The 26661-nt window shown below is 33.4% G+C and overlaps 1 protein-coding gene across 1 annotated transcript; it reads right to left on the reverse strand.

Moving 5' to 3' along the window:
* Positions 1–5534: 5534 nt before the first annotated feature.
* On the reverse strand, positions 5535–17399 carry LOC143080532 (BTB/POZ domain-containing protein kctd15-like). Its single transcript, XM_076256414.1, has 3 exons — positions 17175–17399; positions 14898–15103; positions 5535–6414 (listed from the first exon to the last, which is right to left on the reverse strand). The coding sequence occupies exons 2-3, from the start codon at positions 15074–15076 to the stop codon at positions 5802–5804; spliced, it is 792 nt and encodes a 263-aa protein (XP_076112529.1). The 5' UTR covers positions 15077–15103; positions 17175–17399; the 3' UTR covers positions 5535–5801.
* Positions 17400–26661: the final 9262 nt, after the last annotated feature.

Raw genomic sequence — 26661 nt, forward strand, 5'->3', positions numbered from 1 at the left:
TTTTGATATGAATTTCATATTTAAGTTTCTAAGATACGAATTACGCGGGAATTGATAACGATCTGACACTATCAATATAACATATCATCACCCCGATATTTTAGGATAAGTATATATTTCAGTCATATACTGATTGCACTAAACTGCGTCTTTCTTGCACTACTATTGTTGGACAGTCTGAAAAGGTAAAATCAGTGACTGATCGAGGTGTTTTGAAAGAGGGCGTAATGCCATAAAACTGAAGCATTACATCCGAATATAAAGAAGCAAACTATTTCGGGTCAATTTTATGCTAAAAATTATATACTTTCCCGTCAAAGACAAAGGGAGAGCGTGCTCCTTCTACGCTCCCCTTTCATGAATTCACAACTGAAAACTATAAAAACTTTGTCTAGGTGACCTCTGCCGATGTCTTAAAATGGTTTGCTTTGATAAAAAAACCGAAAGAGAATATTGATTACCAAGTGCTTGTATATAATTTTCGACCTTTGTCTCACTGCCGGCTGAAGCATGTTCGTCACCTAGACTTACCTGCCTAACATGTTCAGCATTAACATGTGTGTCCTGACCGAGTTATAATTCTAGCAAATGTATCTACTAAATAAAAATGTGTTCTCCAAACGTTTCTATTTTCTAATCTATGATAGGTACAATCAATGAATAACTTTTGGCGGATGTGGGTATTCGTGCTCGATGGCCTAGCTATTATACGTGTTCGCCAGCTCAGCTCTTATTCTTGTTGATGCATGATCATGTATCATTTATTTTTAAAGAGCCTGATTTTCATGATTTTTTAAGTTAAAATATTTTGTTGCTACTTAAAAAGATCATGCTAGTTCACAGTACACTTCAGTATAATTTACTGCTTGTGGACGGGTGTGCATTATACATTGAGGCACTAAGCAAGAAGCTTCATTTTGCATTGTAATATGTTTTCCCTTTATAAGCATTATAAAATATAAGAAATTTGTATAATCTGTAGTTTGAAAATCGGTCGGTAGCACATATTTATAATGTATTTTTTAAAGAGTATGAATTTTTTAGGCAGTTAGAAAAAAACTAGATGTTACAAAAGGCTATATCGATGGCAGCAGTCCTTTTGCGCCAATTACTGTTTTTCAGGGGTATCATTTGTGCCAAATTTTGTTTTCAAAATGTATCAATTGCGCCATTAATCGGAACATTTGCTCCAATTTACCTGTACAAATATCTATCAGAAATATTAATGATTAATATTTATTCTTATTTTTGGCTTAAAAATTATCATTTGTTCGGAGATATATCACCATGAAGATGAGCATCTGGAGAGAAATGACCTGAAATGCATTAGATAGTCCATGTACAGAGAGAAATGAAAATTTATTGCTTTGCTGAATATTTATTACAAGATATGCCAAAAGAGAAGAAAAGTGAAGCTTTTGCCGATTATGTGTTAGCTAAATATGTCAATAGTAAACACAGTGCTTTGTTCCCACCATCCGTATTGGATGAAACTATTCATCTACGCAAGACGTGCCAGTAATGGAGCAGAAACATTCCACAGGAATCATTATAAACTGTTTTATGCATTTCATCCTTCAATGTTTGTGTTTTTGGACAATAGAAGTTACAAGCTACTGCATACATTAAATTGGGAAAGACCCATGCAATAGTAGCAGAAAGTTTGTTTCAGAAAAAGAAATATTTGCCGTGTAAACTGCCAAGTCCGAATAAAAGAGGGGGGGGGGGCGTATTTTTTCTTCTAATTGGTACAATCGTATGTTTTATTTTTGGCGCAAATGATACTGTGTAATTTTAAAACAGGTGGCGCAAACGTAGTATTGGGGGAAAAAAATGGCGCAGAAGGACGCATTTTTTGACGCAAACGGATCTCTCCCATATCGATCACCTGGATATGTATGCATTTTCCACAATGACCATTATCCAACATTAAGGAGAAGACTTTATGTAATTCGTGGCATACATTTATTTTTTGTTGATATTTTATTTTATCGCTATTTTGTGTATTTTTCCTTTGATCTTTTTTTGTGATACTTTTCATATCATGTTACTCGCTTGAGATGGAAAATTATTGCTAGAAACTAAGGAGGCACGTGGCGTTGCTAACGAAATTGACATGAAATTGACAACGTCGTCATAGGTAAAATAGCGATAAATAGATTATCATTGGTCATCTCAACTCGATTGCATTTCTCGCTTTCGCCGTCCCGGCTCAAGCGAGAAAATCAATCTCGTTGAGATGATCAACGATAATCTATAATTATCCTGCCATTGTGTGTCCTACTATACAGATATCGGTATGCTGTATCTGTATACTATACAGATATCGCTTTAAAGCTCCGCCCACTGCCGGACTGAGTATTGTTTGAACCTGTGTGACCTCAGAATGTGTATTCCAGGTGCATTCCAATGACAATGACAATTGTCGATTTCAAAACTTGAATGTGTATGATTGTGTTACAAAATCAACCATGTCAATTTCAGCATGCATGTTTAATGAATGTCAAGTCTGAAGCGTAGGACAAGTCGTACACTTCTGTCTCAAATTTGAAAATGTTTTGTTATTTGTTTTTACTGTTGAAATTAGTTGTTATGTTCAAATTTCAAATATTTTATTGGACAAAGCACATATGATACAATACGTATTCCAAGATACAAACACATTAAACATGACAATTTATGCAAATACAACATAAAGAAAACATTTCAAGTACTAAGTAAAAATAGATAATTATTCACATTAAGCGATGTATTATTATTGACCATTCGAGATTCTTTTTTGCGAACCCGTCTTCAGCGTAATGTGTGATTTTGATATTACTCAAGGGATTACCAATCGAAAATAAATGCTAAATATGTTAGTTTTTTTTGTGTCTTTCAAAACACAAACAATATACAGAATTAATTGCAGGATAAAGACAATAACTGTTTAGTGTCTTTAAATATCAGCTGTATTTGTACTCGGCTCGAAACAGGTGCAGTAGCTCGCTAAAAGCTCGCATACACCTTGTTTCCTAGCCTCGTACAAATACAGCTGATATTTAAAGACACTAAACAGTTATTGTCTATGTTAATCTTTTTGTCTGACCGCACGTATTTGCTTGCAACGTTGAAAGGGGCAAATTTACAGTACTGAATTAAATCATGAGTTACTTCCCGTTATATGTAATATTTTATTTTGTTCATTTTTAAGCATCATAAATGACTATATACTTACACACATTACAATCATCCCTTATCATCTCTACCAATACCAGAAAAATGAGGATACAGTCTGCTGTATTATTGAAGACCATGTTAGGAAGTAGGTTTGCATTTAATTAAATTTATTTTCCTAACCAAAGTTATATATTAACTGACAAGAGATTGGTTTTACATTTCGATCTCTTTGGAAAGGCGTAGCAGTTCACAATGCATATTTTCTAGCTTTTAATGGCACAGATGGCATGATCTTTGAAAAATGTGATTCTTATATATTTTATTCAATTAGTGTATTAAGCAGTGATTATTAATTGTATCATTTCTTCCAACTTTAACATGATAACAAGCTGTCTGCATGATATTTATCTGATATCTTACTTTTTTGTCAAAAGTCATTATTTATCATACTTCTTTGATGGTTAATTTTCTAAAACAGCAGCAGAGTTTGTATGGTGGCTGTGTTCAGGGAGATTAAGAATCGATCATTTTTTCTAAACTCCTTACATCTATATGATCTTTATTTGGAGATCTATATTATTATTATCGGTGGTACATTTCAACAAAAAGTCTAGTAACTGCGACCAAACTTGTTAACCTCCAGGAACATCGGATATAATTTATTTACTTAACTTGCTATGATTACTGAAGACAAGCTTTAGTTGGTTCTAACTGCACTAGGAATGTAAAATCATAACTGCAACAAAAGCGGGTGTTCTTTTGTTGAGATAATTTCAATGTTTTTGTTTTCTGTTGGTAAAGAAAATAGAGAATAGTCGACTATATTGCTAGATAAGGTTAGTTATTATTTCATGATTTGTTCTGTTGAGGCAATCTCGTCTGCCATTCGAACAGACAAACTGAGGCAATCTCGTCTGCCATTCAAACAGACAAACTGAGGCAATCTCGTCTGCCATTCAAACAGACAAACTGAGGCAATCTCGTCTGCCATTCAAACAGACAAACTGAGGCAATCTCGTCTGCCAAACAGACAAACAGTCAAGTATTATAAGAAGTGGTTTTCATCACAATCAAACAAACGTGGAAAGACCTATTGGTTTTGTTCTGATTATTATTTATTTTTTCTTCCACCAAACCCTTATAAAGTTGTTTCGCAAGATGTCGCTTAGAAATTTTGGATGATATTTCGAACAGTTATTGCGTTTTTAAAACTCCTCAAGTTGATCATTTTGGTATATATCTATGATGGTTTCTTTCTGAAAAGGTCAACGTTAGATCATTTTTTTTTCTAAATTAGCCAAGTATTGTTGTTTTTATTAATACCATGTACATAATAACTAATTACTAAAGGGCTTATATGTATTGACGCATAATAAATCAAAAACCTCCTCCAGCAGTATTTGAAACAGGACTCTTATATTTCATATTTCGGTATGCCTGATCTTGTCCTGAATACAAAAGTAGTCATTTAAATTATAAAGACGTATTTCAGTTTAGGATTTCATTATTATTGTGTTATCAAAATGACTAAATTACAGTGCACAAAATAATTGAGCGAATATCTAGTATAAAGTACCTAGCCTTAGGGTTTATTGGTCTAATCCATAAGCTTTTATCAACTTTTTTCTTTTGTTTGCTTAACAAATGCGCTTTGCAGTCCTGTATTGCCGTAGGACTAATACATTCTGTTGTTAATACTGTCCTCCTGGCCAAGAACAAAATAGATTGACGCAAGTTCATATTTCCTCTTAGGAATATAAACTTTTCATCCTATCTACCCTGAGGCAATAGACACAAATGTAGTTTTACTGGTAATGAATTTAGCCAATGGGTAGAGAAGAATATATGCAATTTGTCGAAAGAAATTTGTGAGAATTACCAGAAATTTTTATTGATGTACTATTTGTATAATTCGTCTACAATTGATCTTCCATACAACTGTAACTGATACGATATATCAACCACTCTGATTCCTCGCCATTTGTAATTCTTTGTCGCTTTACCGTAATACCGAACTGTTCGAACTATGAACGTCCTTAAAAATTGCTTATTTCAAATTCTTGGTCACTCGGCTGTTATATCGAATTTATCGAACTAGGAATGTCCTTACAGTGCTAAGATTTTAATCTTCGATATAAACAGCAAAAAGTAAAATCACAAAAATACTGATCTCCGCGGAAAGTTCAATACGGAAAGTCCCTTTAAAATCCAATGGTAGAATCAAAAGCTCAAACACATGAAACCAATGGGTACAAATTGTCATATTATTGACTTGGTACAGACATTTTCTTATGTATAAAATGGTGGATTAAACCTGGTTTTATAGTTAGCTAAACATCTCACTTGTAAATGTAAATGTGAAAACAAACATTGAATTGCAATCAACATTTTATTCATAACTTATTAACTAACATAAAATACAAAATAAAACAACATAATACTAAACTTGGATTTCAATGAATGTCTAAGGTATAATAAACATGTATATGTAAATATATCAACAATGAATATACTGGACAGTGGTCAAGTTTGAAAAGTCCAACATGATTATGAAGAGGTGCCGCGAATTTTAAAACACAGAATTAGAGCCTGATTTTCACCGTAAGATATAAAATAAGTACTGACGTGATAATTTCTCCTTCTCAAATCTTTTTACAATTGTTACGCGTAAACAAATATTCACTAAATTGTTGTCCCTCCACGCCGCCCCCAGTCGATGCTTCCACACGGAAACTATGGTTCAGCAGTCTTTGAAACACTTGAACAGAATTAAGCTTACAAAATCCATTCAAAGGAAATCGAATAACATAGTGACTGTCTAAATTAAATCCAGAATTTCTTGAATCCATCAATGCAGACGATAGTTCAGGAAAAACTTCTTCAAGCAGACGTTTTTCAGCACTCAGTGAAATCCTCTCGCCAAGATCTGGACTTATGGCCACTGCGATGCAGTCACAAAACTCTCTGCTACTTCCGCTTATGGCTGAATCAGGTTTCTCTGTTTTGATATTTTTTGCTTTTCTAATAATTTCAAGGTGATGTACTAAACCATGCAACTCGTAATATTTTGCCTCCTCGTATAACTGCTCGTGCTCACAGAAGTTTTCCGGTAGGATTATTTTAGAAGATCGGAGATAGTTCAAAATATGCCTGAATGTTTTTCCGTCACGGTCTATGAAGTAATGTTGTTTGAGAGTGTCTAAGATGATGGGAATGCTTCCGTTGAACAATTTTGCAAGTCTTGATTCTGGATATCTACAAAGACAGAGTACAAACATATAAATTAAACCGCAAATACTAAACTTACACCAACGTTCGTAATTTGGAGAAAAATGAATAACAGCAGTATGTAATAAAGTTAAGTGCCATAGAAGCATTTGTTCTAACCCTTGAAATTATATAATGGTCATCACTTAAATAATAGTATCGATCACCACATTATAAATGCCCGAAAATAGCCTCTAACCGAAATTTTGACAGGTTTTTGCACGAATTATGAGAGTTTCACCCCTAAAAAATATCAGAAAATTAAATCAAAATTTTGTTGAAAGTAAAGCTATGTAGGATCAATCTAATTGATTATAAAATTAGTCAGAGAGCTGAACGACGTCATTTGATGCAAAATTTGACAAAATCATGTTAAATTTGCTATTGTGTAACACAATACTTTTATTACCAACGCGTAGCATTTTGGATTGCTTTCTGGTTTTATGAAAATATGTAAAATATAAAGATTATATATATCTTTAGTATCAGATATAAACTCTTAAATATTCAACTTCCATTAGAATTTCACAACTTTTAGATTTGAATGTGAGTGAAACAAAAAATAGAGTAAAATGCCCCTTCACATTTAGTTAATCTAATTGTCCAAAAAAAAAAATATGATACAACAGCGAAAGCTTCACATGGCTTACTGGACCACGAAAAGCGGTCAAAGTCAGGCGACTTCTGGTAACCTTAGATAAGTTAATATTTACACTGGTCAATTATTCAAACAAAATGAGAAATTGCCTAAAGCGCAAAAACATAACTGTTGCTTTAAGTTATTTGACCATGCATAGATCTACGACCTTCTGCATATGCCAGGGGAAGACTTCAAGTCTTCTACACACAAAATATAGATCTTTCACAAGTTGATACTCTAACATAACTAGAGGCTCTAAAGAGCCTGTGTCGCTCACCTTGGTCTATGTGAATATTAAACAATGGACACAGATGGATTCATGACAAAATTGTGTTTTGGTGATGGTGATGTGTTTGTAGATCTTACTTTACTAAACATTCTTGCTGCTTACAATTATCTCTATCTATAACAGTACTTTCTGTGGAAAATGTTATTGAAAATCTTCAAATTTTAAGAAAATTGTTAAAAATTGACTATGAAGGGCAATAACTCCTTAGGGGGTCAATTGACTATTTTGGTCATACTGACTTATTTTTAGTTCTTACTTTGCTGTACATTATTGCTGTTTACAGTTTATCTCTATCTATAATAATATTCCACATAATAACAAAAAAACAGCAAAATTTCCTCAAAATTACCAATTCAGGGGCAGCAACCTAACAACCGATTATCCGATTCATCTGAAAATTCCAGGGCAGATAGATCGTGACCTGATCAACAATTTTACTTCCTGTCAGATTTGCTCTTTATGCTTTGGTTTTTGAGTTATAAGCCAAAAACTGCATTTTACCCCCATGTTCTATTTTTAGCCATGGCGGCCATCTAGGTTTGTTGGCCGAGTTACCGGACACATTTTTTTAACTAGATACCCCAATGATGATTATGGCTAAGTTTGGTTAAATTTGGCCCAGTAGTTTCAGAGGAGAAGATTTTTCTAAAAGATTACTAAGATTTACGAAAAATGGTTAAAATTGACTATAAAGGGCAATAACTCCTAAAGTGGTCAACTGACCATTTTGGTCATGTTGACTTATTTGTAAATCTTACTTTGCTGAACATTATTGCTGTTTTCAGTTTATCTCTATCTATAATAATATTCAAGATAATAACCAAAAACAGCAAAATTTCCTTAAAATTACCATTTCAGGGGCAGCAACCCAACAACGGAAAGTCCGATTCATCTGAAAATTTCAGGGCAGATAGATCTTGACCTGATGAACAATTTTAAATTGTCAGATTTGCTCTAAATGCTTTGGTTTTTGAGTTATAAGCCAAAAACTGCATTTTACCCCTATGTTCTATTTTTAGCCATGGCGGCCATCTTGGTTAGTTGGCCGGGTCACCGGACACATTTTTTAAATTAAATACCCCAATGATGATTATGGCTAAGTTTGGTTAAATTTGGCCCAGTAGTTTCAGAGGAGAAGATTTTTTCTAAAAGATTACTAAGATTTACGAAAAATGGTTAAAAATTGACTATAAAGGGCAATAACTCCTAAAGTGGTCAATTGACCATTTTGGTCATGTTGAATTATTTGTAGATCTTACTTTGCTGAACATTATTGCTGTTTACAGTTTATCTCTATCTATAATAATATTCAAGATAATAACCAAAAACAGCAAAATTTCCTTAAAATTACCATTTCAGGGGCAGCAACCCAACAACAGAAAGTCCGATTCATCTGAAAATTTCAGGGCAGATAGATCTTGACCTCATGAACAATTTTAAATCTGTCAGATTTGCTCTAAATGCTTTGGTTTTTGAGTTATAAGCCAAAAACTGCATTTTACCCCATGTTCTATTTTTAGCCATGGCGGCCATCTTGGTTGGTTGGCCGGGTCACCGGACACATTTTTTAAACTAAATACCCCAATGATGATTGTGGCAAAGTTTGGTTAAATTTGGCCCAGTAGTTTCAGAGGAGAAGATTTTTTCTAAAAGATTACTAAGATTTACGAAAAATGGTTAAAAATTGACTATAAAGGGCAATAACTCCTAAATTGGTCAATTGACCATTTTGGTCATGTTGAATTATTTGTAGATCTTACTTTGCTGAACATTATTGCTGTTTACAGTTTATCTCTATCTATAATAATATTCAAGATAATAACCAAAAACAGCAAAATTTCCTTAAAATTACCATTTCAGGGGCAGCAACCCAACAACGGAAAGTCCGATTCATCTGAAAATTTCAGGGCAGATAGATCTTGACCTGATGAACAATTTTACCTCTGTCAGATTTGCTCTAAATGCTTTGGTTTTTGAGTTATAAGCCAAAAACTTCATTTTACCCCTATGTTCTATTTTTAGCCATGGCGGCCATCTTGGTTGGTTGGCCGGGTCACCGGACACATTTTTAAATTAAATACCCAAATGATGATTATGGCTAAGTTTGGTTAAATTTGGCTCAGTAGTTTCAGAGGAGAATATTTTTCTAAAAGATTACTAAGATTTACGAAAAATGGTTAAAAATTGACTATAAAGGGCAATAACTCCTAAAGTGGTCAACTGACCATTTTGGTCATGTTGAATTATTTGTAGATCTTACTTTGCTGAACATTATTGCAGTTTACAGTTTATCTCTATCTATAATAATATTCAAGATAATAACCAAAAACAGCAAAATTTCCTTAAAATTACCATTTCAGGGGCAGCAACCAAACAACGAAATGTCCGATTCATCTTAAAATTTCAGGGCAGATAGATCTTGACCTGATGAACAATATTACCCCCATGTCAGATTTGCTCTAAATGCTTTGGTTTTTGAGTTATAAGCCAAAAACTGCATCCCCCCCCCCCCATGTTCTATTTTTAGCCATGGCGGCGATCTTGGTTGGTTGGCCGGGTCACCGGACACATTTTTAAAACTAGATACCCCAATGATGATTGTGGCCAAGTTTGGTTAAATTTGGCCCAGTAGTTTCAGAGGAGAAGATTTTTGTAAAAGTTAACGCAGGACGACGACGGACGCCGGACGCCAAGTGATGAGAAAAGCTCACTTGGCCCTGTGGGCCAGGTGAGCTAAAAATCCCACCAATATATGTCACATATAGTTTGATAATCAAATGGAGTAGCGTTTTGATAAGGGTCTACAAACAAACGTGTAACCAACTGAAAATAAGAGGAGAATACTGATTCCCAATTGACACTAAAATGTGTAGTATATTGGAAATTAAAATACAATTGTAGAATGCCTGGCGATTTTTGTATACTCTTTTACAAATAGTTCTTATTTTGTTCAAGACCTTTCTCAATCCAAAGATCGCAATACAATTTCCTTCAAGGCAAACATTCATCTGAACGTTTTAATTTAAAATTTCACATCAGGACATAATCTTCAAACATTCATTCCTGTACTTTTGGATATCCTCTGGCATTTTCAGACTGTGTATTATTACTTCAATACAAAACAGTTTTAAGACACGTAATATTTAAATCCAGCTCTAAGCTGTTATATTTGAGCCAGTAAATTAAATTATTTCCAGCGGATATTTTCTATGTAGCAAGACTATCCAATTAGGCTTAAGTATAAAATGTTTCCGGGCAAAAAACTTCATTCTCGTGTAAATCTTTCAACAGTTTGGATCTTGTCGACAGAAGATTGATCCCGTAGGCCTTGTCATCAATTCTGAGTAATAAGGCAGAAAAAGTCCTCAAGCAGCTTACAGATATATTTAGTTGTTATGAACACTACGTTATATAGGCCTCCAGGTTTAATAAAATATTAATAAAGAGATGAGAAATTTCACGAACTGTTGAGCGGATGTTCCTATATAATTGATTTTTGAAAGAATATAAAGCATTTGGTATCACCACATATAAAGTTTACAAGTGAAATTTTTAACCTGAGGAAAAATAAGTCTTGCGCATGCACTGCTCATCCTATAAATGTTCTCTTATGCCTGCATGTCAATGACCAAATTGAATTTCGTACCATTCTCAATAAACCATGACCAAATCATCAACATGAAAGAAGTCTCAGCTTTTCAAATGAGACGGAAGATTAGGCATGTTGAAAGCCTTTGAAATTTCTGACTGTCAAATATGGTGACGTTGACCTACTTTTTCTCGTTTAGTAGTTTGGTGTATGAAAGCATAAATACGTAGATTGGTATGATCCCAAAATATGAACTGACTTGTGTTATACTTTTGTTAGACTATTTTTTTCGCGTCCACACTCTGATACAACCCAATATGATATTTGATAAGAAAGATACTTTCACATAAAATTACACTTTAAGCAAATCATGGATCATAACTCATCTTGAACTATAAGTACATTAGGATGTGTTAAATCAATTATAGATTGACACAAAGAATAACACGGGATTAAACATGCACTCTGTATTTCAATACCACATCTTCTTTTCGTTCTTGTAATCTCTTTACAGTTTGTTCTTATGTTAGATTGTAAGTCGCTGTCCAAAAAGAAGATGTGGTATAATTGCCAATGAGACAACTCTCCACCAGAGACCAATTGCAGTAGAAGGTTAACAACAATAGGTCACCGCACGGACTTTAACAATGGTCAAGACGAATAACACATTACTACAGTTTCTTAAAAAAAAAAACTGACAAAAATGATACAAATTATCATTCAAGTGCAATAACTCCTATAAAGATTCGTCGGACGAATTTGGCCTTGTTAAATAAACAGAAGATCTAATTTTCCTGAAAGTAATTGTCTTTCCAAGTTTCTGTCTAAATATACTACAATGATTTCTGTTACAACAAAAATCACAACTGGTAGCTAATTGTTATTCAAGGGCAACAACTCTTATAAGGAGTATACTATAACAATTTCAGCTGTGATAACTTATTGTAAATCTAAGTTTGTCGATCAATTTGAAATTTACACTGAAATTATCTCAACAGTTTCTATATAGGTTCTGTCAAAACAATAGGGATAAATGTCCCATTTAATGGTAATTACTTCTACATAAAGTCGAATGATGATTTCGATCTTATCTGTAGACCTTATTATAATATCTACGGTTTCTTTCTATTTAGTAGTTTCCGAAAAAAAAAAATCCCGCAAAAATGTGAATAACTAGTCTTTCAGGGGCAATAATTTCTACAAAGAGTAGACTGACAATTACGACCGTGTATATATCTTTCCTTGTTTGTTTATTACATTTGTCAGTTTCTTTCTTCGAACATCCATTTGAACATCCAAAATCTCAAAAATTATTAAAATTAACATTTACGAGCAATAGCTACAATAAAGAGTGGCAGACAAGCGGAATTTTACAAGTATGACATTCAAACTATGATGTCCGGGATACAACATTGTAACTTATGCACCAAGAAATGGTCAAATTAAAAAAAGACCGAATAACGTGCTTTACGTCTAACATTTCTTCCTGAAAACTGTTTCCTTGAGAACTAGTACAAAGGAGGGTTAATATGCAAATCACTTTAGTGACTTTACCGTGTTTTCATCATGATATGCATGTTATATTTGCCACAAATAGTTTAAAAACAGCAATCCATCTTAATTTCATCTCAAACAATACTCTTATTATAAAAGTATAAAAATCGTTGGTAAAAATTTACACCAAAGGCATTGTCATTTGTTATATTTTGTAAAATTTTGTCTCGTTCATCAAGCATTGCTGCGCATTCACTATGAATTTTACCTCACCACATATTAAATATTTTGATAATCATAATTGTTACCTGCTACCCATTAAAATCATGCTAACTTTTAATAAGAAACGTGGTAGATTAATGTTTAAGAAACAAAAAAAGTTACATAATACTGCTGTCGTAAATTATATACTCGCATTCGTTCACTTGACGACTGATACTATACGAAAACATACATGGCCATTTGGTATAAAAACATCAAGGTGACATCAAACGGTGAGTTCATGAATACCTGGTAAAAAATTGACTCAACAAAGTAAAGTTCTTGACCAAGCAACAACTCATTCAAATTTATAAACGCTTCTTAATGTAAAAGAATGTAACGGTCTGACGAACGAACAGACAGACAGACAGACGAACACACCTTCGGAATGGACAAACATTGTGAATGAAGTATACCACCCTCTCCATGATTCTGTTATATGTATATTTTTTATTGTGACAACTATAAGATGAATGTTTTCTGCATTTGTCTATATATTTTTTTTTCTTCCGTTAATTACAAATTAAAGAAAAAGGTCAATATTTTTTTAAGTGGAGCACTTTAAAACGTTTTAGGGATAACTTTACACTGCTTGCTTGACTCAAATAATAAGTTATGTTATAGGTGTTAAGAAAGAAGGGTGTGACTGCATTATGTTAAGGTAAATCTAATATTAGCCAATTAACATAATAACATAACCACACTTGCACTGACAACATTAAAAATTCTTATCGGATTAATATATACAACAGCTTGTATAAAATGCTCAAAATTAAAAATTAACAAAAAAGGGAGGGTAAAAGAGGGACGAAAGATACCAAAGGGAAGTCAAACTCATAAATCTAAAACAAACTGACAACGCCATGGTTTAAATGAAAAGGACAAACAAACAACAGCACACACGACACAAAATAGAAAACCAAAGAACAAACAACACGAACCCCATAAAAAAACTAGGGGTGATCTCAGGTGCTCCGGAAGGGTAAGCAGATCCTGCTCCACATGTGGCACCCGTCGTGTTGCTTATGTGATAACAAATCCGGTAAATACTCTAATTCGGTAGGTCACATTCATGAAAGGGAAGGGGATCGTAGTAACGATATTATTAACTAAAAAATTCCTAAGACATGTGCTGCAAAAATAAATCGTTAAAAAGTTGATCAATTTTCGTATCTTAAGAAGAAAAGTGTCAGAACATGTCGATGATGCTTTTTATTACCAGACTTTACTATAACTAAGAGGCATCTTTATACATCACATACACATTAACATAATCATAAACAAAAACTGCATAAGAGTTGTTTTCAATATAGGTTTTTATTTGAAATCCAACTTGTGATCTGGTAATTATTTGTCTTTCATATCTGAAAAAATCTATCGATTAAGGATAGCATCAGTGGCCTGCTTTTACATTTTATAGCATATTTCACAGTTATATAAATTGCAGGTATTATGAAATTTTCATTCTCCAAGTTTGACAATAGTCATCGTACTTTTAAATTTAAGAAACACGTACTAAATAATGCATCCCCAAAAGGCATTTCTTCGTAACCTCAGTTCTACGGTTACAATATCGATGCTAAGATAAACGACACATGGCCTGCTGGTGCTGATCATTATTCCCTGTGTACCAGCATCATCTGTTGTTTTTTCTTCTAAATTATGACTATTTTGTTTTTGGTTTTTTGCAATGAATTCAATTGCAAAATGTAAGTTTTATCCAAAAGCTTCCGTGACTGTATATCATGTGAACCGTTTAACGTCTGTACTCTTTACTTGTTTCTTTATTAGGGATAGACTAGTGAATCTTACAGGAGGAATATCACTGTCACATGTTTCCAGCAATGACAAAGGCCTCTCCTTCTTCTTTTGTGGAAACAATAGGATGGAGGTTTTGATCATCGGATGAAACAAATGACTGAGGGTTATAGAACAGTCTGGACTGTTCAAAATGAACTTATCGTTTTTATGTTGATAAGATCGTTGGTTTTCCCGTTTGAATTGTTTTACATTAGTTATTTTGGGGGCCGTTTATACTTCATGGTCAGTACGAGCCAAGGCTCCGTGTTGAAGACCGTACTTTGACCCCGGACTTTGACCTATAATGGTTTACTTTTACAAATTGTGATTTGGATGGAGAGTTGTCTCATTTGCAATCATACCACTTCTTCTTATTTTGATATTATCTGCCACCTTACCTCGTGAGTGTCTCTAGAGATGCTGTGTAGATGACACCTCCCACATCTATATGTACAGGTGCTGTATATCGTGTTGGGGTGGCGGGACATGGCACTCCCGACATCGGTATCTTTGAATAAACGCCATTGTGAAGTGATCTAGGCGAAGCTGATGTCTGGTTTGGCACCGGAGACGTCATCGCCCATTAGGTTTCAATATTCAGTATCTATAATGAAAATATAAAAAATGTCATTTATATCTCAAAATCAAAGTGTCCACATTTCCGCATATATACAGAAGAGTGGTGATAGATTTAATCTCGTCCTCTTTAGTAATCGTCCTTGAATTTTATCATAAGGTTTACTACAAATATCAATTATTCAGGTTAAATGAGGTAAAGGTCAGTTAACCCAAACGTAAAAGAACTCTTTGCAAGCATTAAAGCATTACATACAAACTGTATGCCACCTGAAGTCAACTTAATATATTTATAGTACCTAAATCGAACCAAATCCCGAAAATTTAACACTGACCAATGAACCATGAAAATGAGGTCAAGATCAGATGAAACCTGCCTGACGGACATGTACACCTTACAACCATCCCATATTTTATATATCATTAATAGCCTATAATAATTGCTCAAGTTTCTGAGATATATGGACATAATCACGAAATCTTATCTTTGATCACTGCTCCGTTGAATAAGATGGAGGTCAGAGGAATCCTGTTTGACAGACATGAAGACCTTGCAAGGATTCCAAATAATTACGCTATTATAGTTATAAAATTTGAGAAGTTTACGTGATTATGTATTTCATAAAAGTCAGATCAACGGCAAAAGAGATACCATAGGAATTTTAGAACGTACGACATCTGTATACTATAGTATAATATATGAAGTATCACAGTAGTCTGCCTTTTGAACTACAGAACTTAATCTTTATACAAAAACACTTCTTTGTGGAGGTTGGAGTTTGCAACTGACAAAACACATGAATTATTTACTGAAGAGTTGGAGGGCAATTGAAATATTTGTAAGGAGAACAATTTTTCGTGCAACTATTCGATACAAGTAAGGACTAGTTATCATGGTAAATTATGAATTGATGGCATCCAAGTGGTGAACTGATGATAAGACGAAAGTTAAGATAGACGCGATAACCTGACCATGACGTAACTTTTATTTGTTTGGGATACGATTACGAACCATTCCTCGCAAAGGAACCCTCATGAAAGATAGAGAGAGTAAAACAAAACATTTTTGTGCCAACAGAAATTTATTTCATACCAGAATATTTGAATTATACAGCTGAGTATCTTTCTTAACAAATCTTAATCGAATATCTTTTCAGGTTGAATGTGCGTTGTACACTACAATCTGACATGTTCTGAATGGTTGTGTTTCCGTTTCTTACTAAATGAAAATCACCAATGCATTCAACTACATCCGTCTATAGTAAAAAAAAATAACAATTTTAAAAAGTTTCCATCCTAAAAGTTTGAATTTATAGTCTACCAGGAACGACTGACATTGTGGATGATGCTCAATTCCGGGTAATTGGACGGAATGTTAATCATGACACGAGAGTAGCGGACAGAAGATGTATTTGAAGAGAAATGGCAATGGTGTAACAGCAATAGTACTAATCATATATATAGGCTTCGAGCAATAATTATTTATAATCTTAAAATGAATAATCTGAAATATTTTAAGAACATATGATTTTATATATATTAACTGAATCATTATCTAGAGAATAATGAGAGTTTTGTCACTTATGTGTTTAAACATGAATATTCAAATTACAAATAAAGCTATAACACTTAAATATTGACATTTATAAATACCATTATAATTTGACAAATAGCCTGCGGGTAGATTTATTCATTGACAAAGAGGGACACACTGTGGGAAATAATAAACTGGTCGATTTGAAAATACATAAATACATGTAAATATATTATCGTTAACAAAATTTCGTTTGGTTATTTTGATGATAAAACAACGAAAACCTGGTTCCTAATTAGGAAACTGTTGATTTCCTATTAAAGTTGTAAGGGCAGGGGTGATTTTGCATCAGTGAGATATATATACAACATTTTACTATGATCAATGTATTATCCCCTGTTAAACCAACGATAGATTTGATTGATTGTTTTCTATCAAAAAGAAATATGAAAATTGTATAAGCTATAATTAATTAATGAAGTTTCACAGCGTAACGGATAATCTACACACAATAAAATACAAATAAACTAAAAGATCAATGAATGTATAACAAACATAACTTTACCTGAAATATCTGCTTTCTTCACTAAATTTCCCCTGTTATTGTAATATGTATATACCACTAAAATTTTCTAAAGCTTCTCAGATCCGCCTTCTTCATTTAAATGAGCTTTTACCGGCGTCGGCATTGAACTGGCGGGTATTATACCCCAAGGCAAAATCGTATTAACGCGGCTTTTTCTACATTATGCTATAGGCTTCATAGTTACATATAGGTCACGTTTAAATGAAGAAACTTTGCCTCAGGCAGAGATCCATAGCAACCAAACAGATGCTGTGTTCAATTTAGTTTGGCACAATACATTCATTAGTTATTTATAAACGACAAAAATGTCACCGGGCTATACTTTCATTTATCTGTCTTGTGCGTTAAACTTCTTGAAATACTAATTTATTAATGAGGACAATATGTCATTTATTTCTTCAGAATACACAAACAATATACTGGGTATTCATGTTTTCATTGTGAATTATATCTATAAAATATAAAAAGTATCAAAATCAGCAACAGTTGCAGTTTCTGATTGTAACGCAAATATGTCGTGCATGTTCTTGTCGATAAACCCAGATTTGTTACACCATTGATAAATCAACAAACGTCCGTAAGTCTCACCCTTTTCGTCCCCCCCCCCCCCCCCAACACACACACAAAATGACCAAAATGGAAAACAACATAAATACGGTTAACAACACTAAATATTAATCCAAAAGTACCCCCCCCCCCCCCCCAAAAAAAAAAATAAACAAAATAAATAAAAAATTAAAAAAATATAATATTAATTAGAAAAAATAATTTAACACCTTCCAACCAAACCATGAACCCAAACCTGATGTAAATCGATACATCGGTTGTCTTATCTCTCTTAATTGTACATAATGCAGTGGAAGATCAAAGTATGGATAGAGGCATTTGGGTAAACTAAGTACGGAAGCCCATATATGATCCCAAAATGTTTTAGAAATTTGTGATCACGAATGGTGGTCGTGACTATTCATGGTCTTGATTCAAATTGGTCTATATTTATGGTCCTAAATGGGTTTCACTGTAGAAGTATCATAATTCAATTCGCAGGAACTGAAAAAAAGAAGGCATTTCGCATCCAATTCAAGTTGTTACGTTCATATTAATTATAAAGCTAACTATTTCACGCATTTTCCGTCAACACGTTCTTATAATGGGCATAGTGATAAATATTCTAAATAGCTGTGTAGCAATAAGGGACCAAAAAAAAAAAAAAAACAACCCGGGCCAAAACAAACATTTTTCATATTTCAGAACAATAATTTGTGTATAAGAGTATAGGGATCTCTATGAAATTTTATTACATGGTTCCATACTTCAAAAGAAAATTTGAAGAATTAATTCGCTTAATTTGTGTTTTACAGCAGGATGAAATGTTTATTTCTTCTGAAACGACAGTAAGTGAAATCGTTCTGCGTATATCGTGTCTTCATGTAGCTTTATTTATGACAGTGCCGTACGCACATTACAATGAAGTACAACCGCCGATATTAGAAAGTACGACGGCATGATTAGGAGATTAGGTAGTTGAATATAAAAATAAGAAGATGTGTCATGATTACCAAATGGGACAACTCTCCACAAGAGATCAAATGACACAAAAATTAACAACTATAGATGACCGAACGACCTGAGTTCAACAATGCACAAAACCCATATCACATAGTCGGCTATAAAGGCTCCGAAATAACAAATGTAAGACAATTAGTGTACTTCAATAGTTACTAGAGTTCTTGGTAACATATGTTATTCTTTAGTATTGTTTTAGTTGTTATTGTGTTTCTTTTTTTTATCTGATAACCTGAACATTATTGTAAAGTTAAGGTTTTTCCTATACCGTTCTGCTTTATGTTTATTTATGCATATACTGTTAGTTCAAGTACTGATCAAGATTTAAAATGTGAGAGTTTAGATTTATAGAACAACATAGCTTAACCTCTCAGCATTATTACTTGCCGATCCCAAGGTAAGGAGCCTCATTCGTGGGATCAAGGTTGTTTGTTGTTGTTGATATAATTTGATGTTCATTGCAGATTTTGAAGATTTTAGTTTCTAGTAACCGAAGTGTTATGCCCCATTTATGGGCATTATGTTTCTGGTCTGTGCGTCCGTTCGTTCGTGTGTCCGCCCTTTCGTTCGTCCGTTCGTCCGTCACGCTTCAGGTTAAAGTATTTGGTCGAGGTAGTTTTTTATGAAGTTGAAGTCCAATCAACTTGAAACTTGGTACACATGTTCCTTAAAATATGATTTTCTAAATTTAATGCCAAATTAGAGATTTCCCCCCATTATCACGGTCAATTGAACATAGAAAATGAAAGTGCGGATGGGGCATACGTGTACTAGGGACACATTCTTGTTAAAGACTTGGGACAATTAACAGCTTGACATATTGTTTAGACACCACGTATTTCAAACTTTTGAAAATGGGATTATCAAGAAAAAGATACGTTTCAAATGACCGAACCACTTATCATCAGTTTTTGAAAATTTATGTTAAAAGTAGTTTTATCAGCCACCCAAACAATAATATTCCCACCTAGCACATTCATAAAACTCTCTGGCGTTAGCGGAATGTCTTATTTTTTTAAAGGTTTTCCTAATGATAAGGCAGATTTGTATTTTGTAACACTGATACATCCAGGTAGGTGTGTGTTTGTTGTATTTAATTTCCACCAATAAAGATTATGAATAATATAATTCATTTAATACTAGATTGTAGTTAACAAAAGTGCTTAAAAAAGTTCTTGTTTGTTAAGCTTTGTTTTTTGGCTTTTGCTCTAGGCTCCCATATTTATATACGATTTCTAGATCTTTTACAATAGTAGACAAAGGGGAATAACCAGGACATGAAATTTGACAAATAGTACAGCAGCAAAACTGGAGGGGGGAATATAAGGGTCAATACAAATAGTATAAGCCTTAAAAAAAGATAACACAATGACCAAAAGAAAAAAAAGATAATATCATGAACGAAAGAAGAAGAAAAAAAGACACAAAAAACACGCAAATACTAACAATGGTAAATAATCTTTATTTCAAGAGGATGATCCCATTAGTTAAAACTAATCTTCCTGAGAGTCCTCAGTCAAAATAATAATAACATATTTATAAGTACATAGAGTATTATAATGATATATTATACACAATATAAAATGAAAAAGCATATTAATTTGCACAATTGATGAAAAATTTGTAACATTTTAATAATCCAAAACATATCAAATCAATTGAGCTCAGTGTGTATACTATTCATGCTATTTACCTGTTTACAGTATCGATATTTAACGTGGTTTATACCAAACCTCAATAAAATATATGTATACATTTTAAAAACACAGAACACGATGCACCGTGTTTATTGAGTGTGCATTTTTATGATGTCTGTCTGTGTTCTTAGCTGAACTTTATAAGTTATCATACACGTGAGAAAACACTTTGCATTGTTGTCCGCAATATTATATATTTTCGCTTCATTTATTATCCAATTTCAACATACCTTTTTTACACCAATAAAATGATTTGATTTGATTTGATTTGACATGACATGACATAGCTTTATTGGTATACTACATAAAGAAAAACAAAAAGCTCCTTTCAACAATGAAGGTTAGATTTTGTACATTCGTCTTTAAATATCTTTGATTTGACAATTAGTATATATTATTGGGATTTCAAAGGAATAACCATAAACTGTAATAATATAGACAGTATTTGAAATACACGCGTTTACGCCTACCCACAAAATCACATATACAAGGATTTTTTGTCCAAAGTTGTTCATTTGGTCAACTTAATATTGCATATTTCAGTTTGTCGGCCCAAAAGAAGCAAAATCTTCATTTGTAAGATAGATATATGAATTGAGAAAACTTTCAAATCAGGAGCAATATCATCCAAAGTTGTCATATCCTTCAACAAAATTATGAATTGACACAGTTTTATAAACTTTGTAATATAGCCGTTTGGAAATCCATCAGACACCATTGACTTTTCATGAACTCAATAGATATAGGAAGATGTGGTATGATTACTAGTGCCAATGAGACAACTCTCCATCCAAGTCACAATATGTAAAAGTAAACTATTACTGAGGTCGAAGTACGGTCTTCAACACAGAGTCTTGGCTCACACCGACAGCAAGCTATAAAGGGCCCCAAAAATTACTAGTGTAATACCATTCAAACGGGAAAACCAACGGTCTAATCTATATAAAAAACGAGAAACGAGATATACTGATGAACCACATAAACAAACGACAATGCATGGAAACCAGTAAGATTGTAAGCTGGTTTTTTTCGACACTGTTAAAAATATTATCAGCCATAATATTACCGATGGTGTAGTCTCTATAATGAAGACATAACTTGTATGCTTTCTCAGCGTCATCCGACTCTAGCTTTGATTGGTTAGGCTGTGCGCATGACCCAGTTAGCATCAGTCTCAAATATCGTTAATGCCATTCTTGAATTGACATGGACATTTTATATTTAGTCTAGTATATACAATTTTTTTGATTAGAATTCTAAAATAGATTGCAAAGAAAGTTACAATGGAAACTATTATTACTACTATACTTATAGCTAGTATAGATACGTTTATGACCGTCTCCTTTTTACGCGTGCAGTTTAGGTCTGCACGAGACAGACTAAACAGCTGACGGCCACGGACGTGTATTGGGTTTGCACACTGTAGCGACCCGAGATAATCATAAGCTTTTGGCATAGTCTTTGAAGATCGGTATTCCATAGCTTCAATTATACCACAATCACATAAGAACGGATTTTCACTGATGTCGACTTTAACAAACTTGTAAGTTGAGAACGAGTCAATCATAGCTTTTGTCAAAGCTGTTATTTTATTGCGCCTTACGTCTATTATCCCTACTGACTTAATCCCTTTTATGCCCCTTCCATAATCTCGAATGAATGGAAGGGACTTTATATTATTGTCGGAAAAGTCTAGATATTCCATCCTCGGGAACCGTAGTCGCCAGCCTTGTAGTTTATGTAGGCTGTAATATATACCATTACCAGAGAAATTTAAAATTTTGAGATTATCAGCAACGTCTGTATAAACAATCTTATCGATAGAACGCCTCTCCAAGTTCTTCATTCCACTTAATTCGAAAACCTCGAGGTTGTTGTACATACACGTTCTCTTTTGAATGTTAAAATAATGGCTATGATCTGTTAGAACGTTGAAGAAGTCGGTAAAATGAGATGCGTTGTGGATATCTTCAAATATATCCCTAGTTCTTCTCTGGATTATAGAATAAGCATTTTCAGGTCCGCATTCTGCAGCTTTTGTTAGAGAGGAATTAGCTTTTGACAGTGAATCATATAATTCTCTAACATTATGAATAAGAGTGACGTTTTCTATTTGCAAATATTTTATTGTATCAGGAATGCTGTCTATTAGTGAATTCTTAAATTCAGTAAGGTAATCCTTAATAATGCAGTTTTTAATGTAAATTCTATTTAGTTTATCCGCTCTGAACGGCCAAGGAAAGCGTATTTGACCATTATCACAAATGACAAACAAGTCCAATTTGATATTTAATGATAACCGAGATGTGAAATTTCTAAAATCTGCGAACTTTAAATTAGAGTTACCTTTAATAAAACAAACAATATTGAAGTCGGTGAGACCGGTTTGTGATATATTACAACCCCTACTCCAGTTCTCCAGAAGAACAAATTGAATCATAGCATCAGAAACAGTAGTGTCCATAGCAGTTAAATTGTTCATCTGATTCTGTTTGGGCACCAACTCATACTTTTCGGTTGTGACTATCGGAATATTTAATACAAGTCCAAGTAAACAACAACTATAAAGAAATGTGAGGTAACTCTCCATTGTCTATCGCTTTCTTTGTTTGTTAGTACACGATTTGTCGAATCTAAGTGATCTTGGTCCTTATACAATAATAGAACGAATTAACACAATAGATCGCAACAGAAACCCCTTAGATACTTTTTCAGCGAATAGGATCTTTTAATGCATTTTTACGGTACAGCAAACACACGAAACATTGACACAACATTCGACATAAAGCAGGATGATAATTTAAAAAGAAGATGAATAATGATATGAATGTAAAAAATTAGCACTGCAATTTATTAATACATGGTATTCAGACAGCTGCAAAACGTTTAGCTCCGGTTTAAGTCAACTTTGCAGCTATTATGATAAATGTTTAACATTAACATAAGCAACATACATGTATATTAATTCATAGAAAGGAACACCCTTCATAAAAGATCCACTGATATTACATTCTCAACTGGCCATATTTAAAAGATTGCTATATTTATGATAAGTAATGCAAAAATAAAAATAAAATCTGAAATATTTTCTACGATTTCCCAGCAATGTTTGTAAACTGCTTCAATGATTGAATTTTGATATAGTGGAGACGTATGGCGTGTGATGCAGGCCCTTTATAGCTTTCTGTTCGTTGTGAGCCAAGACTCGGTGTTGAAGGCCGTAATATGACCTATAATGGTTTACTTTAACATAGTGTGACTTGGATGGAAATATGTCTCATTGGCACTCATACCACATCTTTTTATATCTATAGCAGGAGACTCTTACCCTGTCGACATATCCGGTGTATCAGATTTTAATTCATGCGATTCACTCACTTTGAAATACCTCGACTTCTGAAATTTGGATATCGTCGGGTTATTTACTGTTTCCATAATTTATCATGTACCTGTGCATCTCTAGCTGGTCCGAATGCGATTGAGTTTGCAACAATAACTACTCATTCAGATCATGCAGATACATCATAAAATATTAAAATAACATACAATTGTGGTTAAAATTAATATCTATTAATAGTTACTTCTAAAAAATATATTTACAGCTAATCATCTCAAGACAATAATCATTTCTTAATACATAATTTTCAAGCAGCGTAAGGGAGGTAATCAAACATATATTTAACGGTGTTCTTTAAAGTGAATTGAATTACCTACCTTACACTGCTTTTAGATTGTCTAAATTGTCCTTTAACCAGAAAAACCCGTTTCCCCCATAATTGCTATATGATTTGAGCCATAACCCCTATAACCATCCTTTTGAAGTATGAAAACTTGATATAATTTCAGAGAGATTATACACTTAAACACAAGTTATTGACTTGAAACTACAAAATGCTTATTTGGGTCCTTTTTTCCTAAACTTTTGGGACCATAACCCCCAAAATCAATCCCAACCTTCTTTTTGTGATTATAAACATTGTGTTAAATTTTATTGATTTTTATTTTCTTGTACTAAAGTTATTGTCCGGAAACCATCTGTCTTCGGACGACGCTGACGACGACGACGTGATACAAACATACGACCAAGTTTTTTTTATATTTGCGGTCGTATAAAAATGCTTATTGGGCCCTTAATTCCAAACCAATTGACCATAACCCCTAAAAATCAATTCCAACTTTCCTTTAGTAGTTCTAAACTTTGTGTTCAAATTTTATTGATTTCTATTTACGATACTAAAGTTATTAAGCCATATGTCTTCGGACGACGCTGATGACAACGTGATACCAATATCCAACCCCAAAAAAATTCTTTTTTTTCGGTGGTATAAAAATTCAATAGTAATAGTTTTCAATATTTGTTTTACATGGGAAACATGATACACTAAAATTTACGACAAAAGAGATAATTTTTTGTTCCCATCTGTTTATTTTTCCTTATTGGACGGAGTTGTTCCTACTAGTTGTCAGACCACCAGTTCAAAATCCCTATCTCTTCACCCAAATTTAACAGTTTTCACAGCTTTCTTTTACATTTAACTTCATAGAAACGGGTACGGAGTATATCCTAAACTGTTTATGTATGACCTTTCCAGTGGCGGATTCTGAAGTTTTTATAAGATGGGCCCCGCTCTGTCCATTTTCCCCAGAAAAGGTGGGTCTCTGCTATCTAAATGCCAATTTTCAAGCCATGTTTAAAGGAAGAACCGCCTTTCGGAAGCCAAGTTTTACTGAAAATACTCAACGATTTTTTTAGAAATCTTAAATTAGTATACTATGGAGCGCATTAATCCTTATTTTCACTGCAAACTCATAAACCAGTAAATTTTGCCTCAAAGTGGTTTAAATATATTTCTCTTTTACCTAGTTATATTTTTGCAAATTTGTAGTAAAACAATCAAATCAAAACCACTATTTTCTGTCAGAGTAGAGCTACTTTTACCGTGAATTGATGGTCTGACAACTAAAACTCTCTAGCTAGCCTATGTCAGTTGCTGGTCTGATGTTTTGCACTTCAATGAACGTAATGTATGTATTATTGGTAAATTATTAAGTCTGGGATTTCGTTACAACAAATTACTTATAACCATTACTATAAATTCTTCTATCAACATAAAAAAAATGGTTGCCTGAATAGTCTGAAAATTTCAGGGCAGATATAGATCTTAATGAACAATTTTATCCTGTAAGATTTGCTCTTAAAGATTTGGTTTCAGAGATATGAGCCAGCCAGATGCTCCACAAGGCGCAGCTTTATACGACCGCAGAGGTCGAACCCTGAACAGTTGGGGCTAGTATGGACACAACATTCAACCTTGATACACCGTGATTAAATAGTTGACACAGCATAGGTTTTTGACACAGAATGAATGGGGTCTAATGAACTTAATTGTTTTTGGTTTTGAGCAATTCACCATGCTGTTGAATATTTTAAATCCTCTCAAAAAAAAAATATTTGAAAATATTTCCTTTTTAATTTCTAAAATCTTTAATGAGAAAAATTGTTCCCCTCCCCCCAAATTTGTTCCCCCCCCATTTTTCCCTTATTCCAAAAATAATCTCAATTCAAATTTCTAATGGAGTTTGCAACAATAACTATACTCATTTAAATACATCATAAAATATTAAAATATAAAATGACATACAGTCATGGTTAAAATTAATAATAATTAATAGTAACTTCTAAATTTTATTTACAGCTAATCATCTCAAGACAATCATCTTTTCTTAATACATAATTTTCAAGCAGTGTAAAGGAGGTAATCAAACATATATATAACAGTGTTCTTTAAATGGAATTAGATTACCTCTCTTACACTGCTTTTAAATTGTCTAAATTGTCCTTTAACCAGACCCCCCCCCCCCAAATTACTAAATGATTTGAGCCATAACCCCTTATAACCATCCCTTTGTAGTATGGAAACTAGTGGTATGATTTTAGAGAGATTTATACACTTAAACACAAGTTATTGACTGGAAACTACAAAAATGCTTATTTGGGCCCTTTTTTTTGCCCCCAACTTGTTGCAACCTCTCTTGGAGCAAAAACCCCAAAACTAAATTCCAGCCTTTCCTTTGTAGTAAGAAACCTTGTAGTATTATTTCAGAGATCCATACACCTAAACACAAGTTACTGTCGGTAAACTTGAACCAGATGCTCCGCAGGACGCAGCTTTATACGACCGCAGAGGTTGAACCCTGAACGC

Source organism: Mytilus galloprovincialis, chromosome 6 (assembly GCF_965363235.1).
Source record: "Mytilus galloprovincialis chromosome 6, xbMytGall1.hap1.1, whole genome shotgun sequence".
NCBI classification, from domain to species: Eukaryota; Metazoa; Mollusca; class Bivalvia; order Mytilida; family Mytilidae; genus Mytilus; species Mytilus galloprovincialis.